The sequence below is a fragment of the Mauremys reevesii genome, linkage group 4 (assembly GCF_016161935.1).
Source record: "Mauremys reevesii isolate NIE-2019 linkage group 4, ASM1616193v1, whole genome shotgun sequence".
NCBI classification, from domain to species: Eukaryota; Metazoa; Chordata; order Testudines; family Geoemydidae; genus Mauremys; species Mauremys reevesii.
In genome coordinates this window covers 46,368,435-46,380,511 of record NC_052626.1, presented here as the reverse complement: position 1 = coordinate 46,380,511, position 12,077 = coordinate 46,368,435, and the positions used below count along the sequence as shown (strand labels likewise).

The window sequence follows — 12,077 nt, the reverse complement described above, 5'->3', positions numbered from 1 at the left end:
AACTTTTGTATGTTCCTCCTAACTAAAAAGAATATATCTCATACAATCAGATTAAAGAATATTGATACTTTTGTTTGCTTCCTTGTTTAAACACCAGCAACACTGCTGATGTCAAGGAATCTGGAAAGAGTGTTAACCTCTGCTTAAAGTGATAGGAGACCATGTTCTGTATGCACCGCACCTCTCCACTATCCTCTTCTGTGCATTTAAAGTTACTGTATTTCTCTTGTGGCTCTCTGGAAGTTCTAGACCAGAGGTTCTCAATCTGTGGTCCGTGGATCACCAGAGGTCCACGAGCTCCATTCAGGTGGTCCACAGATAGTTCCCTCTAAGGTGCGTGCCTTGGTGGCCACACACAAGAGAATGAAGGGCCACCCCATGTGGCTCCAATTAGGTGCCTGGACCTTGGAGAAGACACACATGTAAGGTGAGGTGGTAGCTTTGGGGGGAATAGGAGATAGGTGGGAGAGGCATTGTGGTGGGGTGGTCACCCCCCCTCTGGCTCAGAGGGGTTAGAAGCCAGCCCTTGGGGAGTGCTGGGGCTGAGAGCTAATCAGAGAAGGCTAGGAGGCAGCCAATCAGGGACAGACTGCAGGGCCAGAAGGCTGCCAGTCTCTCTCCAGCCTTAGAGAGGGAAAGACTGGCTGCCTGCCAGCAGAAGAGGGTACCTTAGACAGAGCAGGAGGAGCTCCAGCCTGGTGAACTCCCTAGCTAAGGCTTTGCTTCCAAGACCTGAGGAGGTACTGAGGCAGTGGGGAAGCAGCCAAGGAAGGAAGAAGCAGTCGGTCCACCCCCCTTGCCGATGATGAGTGGCCACTTCAGACTTTGGTTTGCCCCTGAGGGATGGGGCTTGATGAAGACTGGCAGTGGGTCACTGGGGTGAGGTGGGATGAGGGGATTAGGGTTCCCCAGGGAGGGGAGGACCCCTGAGTCTGGGGGCACTGCTGTGGGGCAGTATCCCAGAGAAGAGGCACCATAGGCCAAGGGGAATGCGGGACCTACTCTGATGCCAGTGGTAAGACAAGTAGCGACAGCAGGAGACACACCGGCCAGCAGAAGGCTCTCTGGAGCTGGAAGAGCTAATTCCCAAAGTAACCAGCAGGAGGTGCCATGGCAGTGAGTGCATGCCGTGCTATAGGGAGTGGGGTGAGAAGAGGGGGTGGGGGTAATTTGGGACATGCAGGACTGTGGTGGTCACAAAAAGAGGCAACTTTCCCCAGCTCCACAGCTGCGGCTGCCAGGGAGAGACACCTCCCACCCACCCCCCTTCCCATCCCCAGCTCGGGGGCTGCCGCGGCAGGTGAAAGAGGGCACATCCATTGCATTAGAAAGATAAGACTACTGATATTAAAATATGAGTTGTGTGCTTTTATTTGTAGAACAAAAAAATTAAGTTTTTTTTTAATATAGCGCTTTTTCCCAAAACACTTTACAATAGTTAGCTAACAGTACAAACAACATTTGGAAAGATCATTAAGTGGTCTGCCAAGACCCTCAGCAATTCTGAAGTGGTCTGCAAAAAAAAAGTTTGAGAACCACTGTTCTAGACCATGAAAGTCTCAGTTGATGCCATAATAGAGCTAAGAACACAGATGGTTTCCTGTCTCTTTATTGCCTAGTGCCGATGCAATATTCACTTGCAGTCTTTCAAAACTGTGAAGTACAGTAGCCAAAAGTGTATTCTTAACTCCTACATAATTAGATACTATGCAGTAGTCTTGACACCTACTGACAAAGAAGATATTCCTGAAGAAGAAAACATAGTGAGGAAGTTAGCAAATTTAAGGGCTACATTCTCATGGCATGTGCTGTCATTTCTGAAAGGCAAACTATTTCAACTTGTAATAACAATGAGACTCTTAGAATTGGGAGGATTCCTGGGTAGACCTAATGAGAACACCCAGTTATTTTGTTCTCCAACTGGTTACTTTAGTTGTTCAGTCCTATATTACCAGTGCATCCAGTCTATCCTGGCATTTGATCTTCTACATATAACAAAAAATTGAATTGCAATTACAAAACTGTTGCTATGTTAGTTTTGGCTTGCTCCACAAATCATAGACACATACAACTGGAAAGGACTTTGATCGGCCATTTAGTCCAGTCCCCTGCACTGAGGCAGGACTAAGTATTGTTTAGACCATCCTAACCTGTTCTTCAAAACTGCCAATCATGGAGATTCCACAACCTCCCTAAGTAATTTGTTCCAGTGCTTAACTACCCTTAGAGTTAGGAAGTTTGTCCTACTGTCTAAATCTCCCTTGTTGCAATTTAAGCCTATTACTACTTGTCCTCAGAGGTTAAGGAGAACAATTTATCCCCTCCCTCTTTACAACAAACTTTTATGTACTTGTAGACTGTTACCATGACCCCTCAGTCTTCTTCTCCAGACTAAACAAACCCAATGTTTTCAATCTTTCCTCATAGGTCATGTTTTCTAGACCTCTTCTCATTTTTGTCCAACTCCTCTGGACTTTCTTCAATTACTGGGGCTTTTTAAAAACAACAGCAACAGAGTACATTAAACTATGAGAGCACAGCCTACCAGATTGCATCAGTTATAAAGCAGTTCAAAATCTGGGGCCTGATCTACTTGACAGATTCTCATTAACTTAAGTGCAGAAATCGTTAGCAAAAATATGCTGTCACATTAAGAGTACTAAACATGTGTACACTTTAAAAAGGCTCTCGAGGTGATCCAAGGTACTACAGACCAGTAAGCCTTGCATCTATACAAGATCCCCACACTTAAAGTTGTCCCGGTTAATGTTGTTTCATTGCTGATCAATTATGGAACATGCTCATTTAAAGTTGGGAAATGCTCCCTTCTAACGTCATTCGGCAGCCGCCTGTTTTGTCCACTGCTTGCAAGAAGAGCAGCCCATTGCAGCTAGCTAGTGGGTGGTTGGAATCAGGGTGGACAAGCAGCCCCCCTATCAGCTCCCCACTCCCCAAAGTTCCCTGTGCAGCATCTGTCCCTCCCCCCACTACCATGTGCTGCTCCTGCCCTCTGCCTTGGAACTGCTCCCAGAGACTCCTGCTTGCTGTACGGGTGGGAGGGGGGAAAAGGAGGGCTGTCAAGGTGTCTCCCCCTCTCCTGCACCCCGCTTACCCCATCTTCCATAGAGATAGGGGGACACACGATGGAGGGAGGGAGCTTCTAGGCAGTAGCTGCCTTCTCAGGTCTCAGCAAGCTGATTTAATTTAAAAGGCAGTGTACTTAAGCCTGGGGTCAGCTACTTAAAGGGGAAATGCGTATTTTTTCTTGCACACACAGAGGTGTATGTCTCTGTCTGCCCTCCCTCCTTTCCTGCTACCTTGCAGAGTGTTGTGAGAGTTAATCCTTGAGGGCTCAGTCAATTGCTAGTTCATTTAGCAGTAAGGAATTCCCTGGGAAATATCCCACCCACTGACTCCTCCACCTCAACCAAGCTTCACAATCATCACCACTGTGTACCAGTATTAAATTGTTTATTTAAACGTATACTGCACTGCGTGTGTGTGTGTAGATAGATAGATAGATATAGGTCTTGTCTGGTGAAAATATTTCCCTGGAACCTAACCCCCTCATTTACTTTAATTCTTATGGGAAATTGGATTCGCTTAACATTGTTTCGCTTAAAGTCGCATTTTTCAGGAACATAACGACAACGTTAAGTGAGGAGTTCCTGTACCTGGTAAACTGATTGAAACAATAGTTAATTAGAATAATAAAACATCTGGATGACAATGAGAGTTTAATCAACAAGGTTTGTGCAAAGGAAAAATCATGTCTCACTAACCTATTAGAATTTTATGAAGGTGTAAGAGTTGTGGATGAAGAAGAATGGAATGACACTGTTCATTTAGATTTCAAAAAAGTTTTTCATAGGTCCCTCACAAAAAAAAAAATAAAGAAAATAAGTAGTCATGAGGTGAGAAGCAAAGTATTGTCATGAAACAGAAACCAGCTAAGTGACAGGAAAACAAAGTAAGAGCAAGTGTTCAGTTATTAATCACAAAATGCATCATTAAACTGTGAAACCTACTTGCTCAGTGTGTTGAGGCCAAAAACTTAAGATGCAAAACAGGATTGGACCTCTATATGGATAACAAGAACCCAAAACAATAAAGTTATTGCTAATGATTTTTGGAATAAACATTAAACCTTTGCATTAAAATCTGAAGCATATCTTTAACTATTTGGTCTCCTCCTAATCTGTAATGTGGGGGCAAATTATCTCATAATCTGCCTAATGCAGTTGTCCCCAAACTTTTGAGGGTTGTCCCCCCCTTACCCCATCCACTTCCTCCTGTCCCATCCCCACCCCCCCCACACACACACACCCTAAACTGGGGCCAGGAGCAGGGCTGCAGCTCCAGGGGGTGGGGGAGGAGACACGGACCGGAGCAGAGGCTGGGGCTGCACTTTAATCAGCACAGTACTATGAGGCTATGGCTTCAGTGCATTACTTAAATGCATACGCTACATTTTCAACCTTCTCAAAGATTGTTGTGAACAATTCATAAGAAACTAAACATATAAGACTAATTTTTTAAAGTCTTTTTAGAAATTGCAGATACACTACTCAAAACCAGCTGGTCCAATACGGGTGCTATCTTGGGACTCAGCATATTCTACTCTGTACCAGCCTTCCTGTGTAACACTGGGCAAATCACTTAATCTCCATGCTTCAGTTTCCTTCCCGCCCTGAAAAAATGTGGATAAAAGTACTTTCTTATTTCACAAGGATCTTGTGGGGATAAATACGTTGAAGACTGTGATGCACTCAGATACTATGGTAACGAGACTCAGACAGACATAGAAAAGTGCCATCACTCAACAACAGTATTTTCTTACATTTTACTCTACATCTGTATCACTAAATCTGCCAGATCAAGACTATGGAAAAGATGGGACTCATGTAAGGGCAGTGTAAATATGAACACATACATGAATGGGAGAGGAGATAAAAACCAACATGCAGTTTGAGGATTATCCGACATTAATGTATTGTTATAGTTCTTGTCCCTCCTTACCTATCAAGATATTTTTCTCTATGAAGTGTCTTACAGAAATGCTATTAATGTCAGAAACAGTTATTTGTATTCTCATAATGCCTACGAACCTCAATCATGGCACAGGATCCCATTGTACTTATAAATAAATGTTTCTTTTCTTAGAAAACTACATCCCTTTGATTATTAAAAGTGTAATAATTTCCAAAATCCAATTTACTTCTCTCATGAGATTTTGCATTTGCAATTTAAATCAGTTTCAGTATTATCATCAGCTTTGCTTGTATGCTTGCAGTTTAAATTGAAATTAAAGCATCTGCACAGCCCTTTCACTAATCTGGATTTTAACCCAATTTAAATTGAACAAGTGCATCTCCTGCAGTTAGACAAAACCTAACATTTGTAAATGACACCAATGCAAATTCAATGTTAGGAATTCTTGTGATAACAGGGGCTTTTCTTAGCGCCCCCGCTGCTGGAATCAAGAGATTGCGTGGTGATTTCAGCTTTCACAAGACTCATAGAAAGGTAGGGCTAGAAAGGACCTTGAGACGTCATCAAGTCGACCCCACCAATGCCGTGGATAACCCTAGCCAACCAAGCAAAATTTGCTTTACAAAGGAAGCATTTAGCCCTCGGAACAGCAGAGAAAAACTTGAACACGTTTACCGTAGTGCACCCTAAAGGCAGGGCGACCCAGAGGATTCAGGGGGCCCCTTCCATAAAAAAAAGTTATACACTATAGAGTACTATATTCTCGTGGGGGGCCCTATGGGCCTGGGGCAAATTGCCCCCCCCCGGCAGTCTTGCAAAGGCTCAGAAACCCCACAGCAAATAAGAGCCCTACTTTAAAAATAACAGTCTCAATTTTCAAGCCAGTCTTACGATCTGGGGAGGGGGGTAAGGTGCGGTAGCTGAACGCTAGAGGCTGCCAACGCCGGAGTTTCCGCACTCTAACCGAGCCCTACTTAAAAATGAGGGGCACACGTTGCCCAGGGGCGACACCTTCCGAGCGCCGCGCTGAGGCGACCCAGGGGAGGAGCCGCGGGCTTCCAAATCCCCGGGCGCAACGGGCGCAGCGCCGCAAGCTCCCGGGGAACGCCCGGCCCCCGCGCGGTGCCTGAGGCTCGCTGAGGGCGGACAGCTGCCGCGGTCGCTTACTGGTCGTTCGCATCCAGTGCAGCAGGCGGGACTGGTCGCCTGCGCGCACGCCCCTCAGCACTGCCAGCACCGCGCTCCGCGCCCCGACAAAATCCATCGCCAGCCTGACCGGCTGCCCTAGCCTAGAGCCGAGCTCGACGAGTATGTACTGCGCATGTGCACAGAGGGCCGCGAGCCCCGCCTCCCAGCGCTACACGTGTTTCCTAATGCGCATGTGTAAGGAGAGGGCCGCCCGTCTCAGGACGGAAACAGTACTGAGGCGGCCCCTCTGTGCAATGAAAACGCTTCTCCCTGCGCATGTGCAGATAATAGCCTGCGTGTCCACCCCGCACGCGCACATTCCTCGCCCTTTTCAGGGAGGAGTCATATGGCTGCTCTGCCTCTCAGTGCGCAGGTGCACAAAGAATCCCCACACCTCCCTCCCTACTCCTGGGGTGGGGCGGAGTATAGAGTCCTGCCTCTTAAGGTGGCCTACTCCTCCTGCTGCTCTGGAGTTTCAAACGGGCCCTTTAGGGATGAATCGCCATAAAGAGAAGAATGCTCACTCCTGTGGAAGTAGAGATCATCTTTCTACAGGAAACCCATCTTAATAACTTAGGGGCAGGGAGAACACGGGGGAAGGGGTGTTAAACAGGACACAGTACCCGGGGGCTGGGTCTCAAACTGTGAGTCGGGGTCACAAGGTTATAACATGGGAGGACCGTGAGCAGTCAGCTTTCACCCCAAAGCCCACTTTGTTTTTAATTCTAACACCATTATAAATGCTGCATTCAAACACTTTTTAATATGGAGGGGAAGGGGATCACACTTGGGCTTGCTACGTGAAAGGGGTCACCAGTACAAAAAAGTGAGAACTACAGACCTAGCAACATCATTTTACAAAAGACTCAATTTACAAATTTTAGACTTTGATGAGGAAGGTAGATTTTTGCTGGTGAAGGCTAAGATCTTTAACTCTGTTTCTAGTGTAATAAATATATATGTACACAAAGATGAAGTTTTTTCCAAATTAATATCCCACTCATATCAATCATCATAGCAAGAGATTTTAATGCAGTGTTAAACCCTTCTTCAGACAAGTCAGGCTAGCACCAGCATACTTACTCAAATAATAGAAACATAAGAGATGTGTCTGTGGCAGAATGCTACCATAAAGGAGTTTACTTCTCTCCCTTCCCCCATATTCTACATAGTCACAAATATACAGCAGGAAGAAAGCTATGAATCTGGTGGACTCCATGTTTAATAATTAAATCAAGTCTATGATGATCTCTGCTCATACACCAGTGACACTCCAATTTTCCCCTCCTGAGGGGGAATCTGAACTATAGAGAATGGAGATTGAACTCTCTTTTAAAGATAAAGATTTTCAGAATTATACCACAGAAGAAATTCTGTTTTTCTTCTAAACAAATGGTACACCTGAAATATCGCAGTTCACCCTATGGGATACTCTGAAAGCTTTTTTTAAGGAGCAGGATCATTTCCTACTCAGTGGGTAGAGAGAAGGCTAGGCAGACTCTGCTCCTGGAATTAAGTGAATGCCAAACTACAAAATTAGAATGTGCAAGCTACCCCGCCCAAGAAAGTGAAGATTTTTAATTTTTTTAAAAACCTTCACTATGAAGCAAATAGACAGCTTCAAAACAAGCCAAGTTTATTCTTTTTAGACTTAAACAAACACACAAAGAGGGGAAGAGTAGAGAAAATTCTTGCATATATATTAAAAGAGGTTAAACATACTGAATAGTATTACTCAAATCAGAACAAGGGCAGCTAATCAAAAAGATCAGTGATCAATTTTTTTAAGTTTTACCAGGCTCTTTACAATAAGAATTCACAACCTGACCCAGAAGACCTGAATAATTTTGTTCAAACTCTTAACCTCCCACAAATCTCAGAAAAGCATCAGGCCAAGCTGGCTTTTCCTTTGTAATCAAAAGAAATAATCAAGACCATGAAGGAAACAGTCAGGGCAAGACCTGACCCTGGTACTGATGACCTATTGATTGATAGAATTCTATCAAACTTCCAAAGAAATTCTGGCCCCTAAGCTGTTATATATTTGCAAAGATGCCTTTTAAAAAGGCATGTTACCTTCTAATATGAGGGAAGCCCTTATTACCATACTAATTATACCAAGTGAGAATGCACACAAGCCTAACAGCTATAGACATCTCTTTCATCAATACTAATAAAGATACTTTCATTTTTTCAAGCTTTTTAGCCAATATGGTTAATCCCAGTCATCTGGGATTTATTAAAAAAGGTTAATGTTATGGTATTGCACTAACACTCTAGAAATTCCCATGCAATCATTTAATTTGATTGAGAGAACGCCTTTGACAGAGTGAACTGGAAATACCTGTTTCTTACCCAGGATAAATTTAGACTGGGAAAATCCTTTATAACAGTTTATCCATTAAATATTCAAATCCAAACTCTTGTATCCTATCAAATAACACAACATCCCCCTCCCTGGATCTGTTTTAGGGAAGTAGACAGGGATGCCCCCCTCTTCCCTTCCTGTTCAATCTGGCATTAGAACCACTTAACATACTAATTAGGGAACACCAAGATATTCAAGGGCTCAAATCAGAGACTCAGGAGACAAAAATCCTTCTATATGCAGACAATGGCCTTTCCTATTTATTAAAAATCCATCTCAATCCATTCTTAAATATCCTACAAACAATAAGTAACTTTGATATATTCTTTGGCTTTGAGATAAATTGGGATAAGTCAGAAGCAACGAAGATTTCATTGACTTTAGTTGGAAGTGCACCTTAGATCTCACACCAAAGACACTGCTTGTAGCTAATCCTATAATAAGATATCTAAAGATTATTTTAAAAGGAAATTAGTTATTTAAGAGGTTAAAGCAGGTAAACACGCATACACAAATGAGTTGCAATCAAGTTTCAAAAGATAATAGAAGTGTCTATAATAAGCAAGCTCTATATGTCCTTTATGGCTAACCAAGCCTGGGGATCCCTTACTTATGCCTAGAAACCTTGCCCTTGAGAATCCAAGAAGCATGGAGATCCAGTTCCTTCTTGTTAGGGATTTTATCTCTCCCCCCACATTGCTCTGAGCTGCAAACTCAGCTGACAGGAGGAATTCACTTATATGACTCACCTTCAGGAGGCAGGTGGAATAGCAGAACTCTTTTGTCCTTTTTAATGTCCTACAAATAGCCCATGTGGTGTTGTTGGTCTTTTCCTGTTGGGAAGGACATAACACCTTCTGTTGGAGATCAGCACTTCACACTAATTAATGTCTCTCTCCTGTTTGATGAGTTACACAATTACAGAGGCATACAATACAAATGCTTAAATATTACAATATGGGATATAGACATTGTAAGAGAGATTAATGCATGCAGTAACTCATAAATATTCAATAAAGTCTAAACACATTCTTATAATCCTAATATCTAATTTAAAAATACTAAAATGGAGATAAGCCAGAGTAATTCCAGCTGTATTTGTCAGTGTTCAGGTGAGACATGGGGACTTTGCCATGAGCTGGTACCTGGTTTGCCAGCATCACAATGGACGTTCTTCCTAGTATAAATTTTATTCTGAATTCCCTTCCTTTTGATATTCCTCCCTTTTATTTTAACAACATTGACAACATGATCAGGTCCTTCTTGTGGGTGCTGGCAACAATCTCCTTTCAACTCCCTATCAAAACATGTGGTTTTAGATTTCCCAACTTTAAACTTTAGCATCAGGCAATGACTCTTAATCAAGCAGCCCAATGGCTCATTCTCTCATGCTGCAAAGCCCCAGATAGGCTCCATCTAGAGGCAGAATTGGTTGCTTCTTTTCCTGTTTCCATTGCGCTGCACTCAGATTACTACTGATTTCCTAAAGAACAATTACCAACTATTGTGTCAGACAGAAATATTTGGTGTACTATGTCTATTAAATGTAAAAATCACTCCCTTCTGCATATCAAGGCCTGTATCTGGGGTAACTTGAACCTCTGTATAGTAGGCAACCCCATCATTTGGACAGGCTGGATAGGAAAGGGAAAATAATATCTTCCTCCTTTTTCCAATATTAAACAAAAGGTTCAATCTAGAGACTATGAAGGAGTGGAAATATATCCAGTGTAAACATGTCATCTCCCACCTATTTAGCCTCAATGCCTGTGCTACCCCGACCCACCTGAACTGCTTTAATTTCTCCAAATATTACTGATTTCAACATTAACTAAACTCAACATTAACAAGTCACCGGGACCCGATGACATTCACCCAAGAGTTCTGAAAGAACTCAAATGTGAAGTTGCGGAACTATTAACTAAGGTTTGTAACCTGTCCTTTAAATCGGCTTCGGTACCCAATGACTGGAAGTTAGCTAATGTAACACCAATATTTAAAAAGGGCTCTAGAGGTGATCCCGACAATTACAGGCTGGTAAGTCTAACGTCGGTACTGGGCAAATTAGTCGAAACAATAGTTAAGAATAAAATTGCCAGACACATAGAAAAACATAAACTGTTGAGCAATAGTCAACATGGTTTCTGTAAAGGGAAATCGTGTCTTACTAATCTATTAGAGTTCTTTGAAGGGGTCAACAAACATGTGGACAAGGGGGATCCAGTGGACATAGTGTACTTAGATTTCCAGAAAGCCTTTCACAAGGTCCCTCACCAAAGGCTCTTATGCAAATTAAGCTGTCATGGGATAAAAGGGAAGGTCTTTTCATGGATTGAGAACTAGTTAAAAGACAGGGAACAAAGGGTAGGAATTAATGGTAAATTCTCAGAATGGAGAGGGGTAACTAGTGGTGTTCCCCAAGGGTCAGTCCTAGGACCAATCCTATTCAATTTATTCATAAATGATCTGGAGAAAGGGGTAAACAGTGAGGTGGCCAAGTTTGCAGATGATACTAAACTACTCAAGATAGTTAAGACCAAAGCAGATAGTGAAGAACTTCAAAAAGATCTCACAAAACTAAGTGATTGGGCAACAAAATGGCAAATGAAATTTAATGTGGATAAATGTAAAGTAATGCACATTGGAAAAAATAACCCCAACTATACATACAATATGATAGGGGCTAATTTAGCTACAACGAGTCAGGAAAAAGATCTTGGCGTCTTCGTGGATAGTTCTCTGAAGATGTCTATGCAGTGTGCAGAGGCGGTCAAAAAAGCAAACAGGATGTTAGGAATCATTAAAAAGGGGATAGAGAATAAGACTGAGAATGTATTATTGCCCTTATATAAATCCATGGTATGCCCACATCTCGAATACTGTGTACAGATGTGGTCTCCTCACCTCAAAAAAGATATTCTAGCACTAGAAAAGGTTCAGAAAAGGGCAACTAAAATGATTAGGGGTTTGGAGAGGGTCCCATATGAGGAAAGATTAAAGAGGCTAGGACTCTTCAGCTTGGAAAAGAGGAGACTAAGGGGGGATATGATAGAGGTATATAAAATCATGAGTGATGTTGAGAAAGTGGATAAGGAAAAGTTATTTACTTCTTCCCATAATACAAGAACTAGGGGTCACCAAATGAAATTAATAAGCAGCAGGTTTAAAACAAATAAAAAGAAGTTCTTCTTCACGCAGCGCACAGTCAACTTGTGGAACTCCTTACCTGAGGAGGTTGTGAAGGCTAGGACTATAACAGTGTTTAAAAGAGAACTGGATAAATTCATGGTGGTTAAGTCCATAAATGGCTATTAGCCAGGATGGGTAAAGAATGGTGTCCCTAGCCTCTGTTCGTCAGAGGATGGAGATGGATGGCAGGAGAGAGATCACTTGATCATTGCCTGTTAGGTTCACTCCCTCTGGGGCACCTGGCATTGGCCACTGTCGGTAGGCAGATACTGGGATAGATGGACCTTTGGTCTGACCCGGTACGGCCATTCTTATGTTCTTATGTTATTACCAAAACGTA

At 42.8% G+C, this 12,077-nt stretch overlaps 1 protein-coding gene across 1 annotated transcript in view; it reads right to left on the bottom strand.

Moving 5' to 3' along the window:
• LOC120405445 overlaps positions 1-6,410 on the bottom strand; it is a 54,055-nt gene extending 47,645 nt beyond the window's left edge. Inside the window, exon 1 of the mRNA XM_039539115.1 lies at positions 6,160-6,410. Coding sequence (XP_039395049.1) covers positions 6,160-6,256 — 97 coding nt within the window. The 5' untranslated portion in view covers positions 6,257-6,410. The remainder of the gene's footprint in view (positions 1-6,159) is intronic.
• Positions 6,411-12,077: the final 5,667 nt, after the last annotated feature.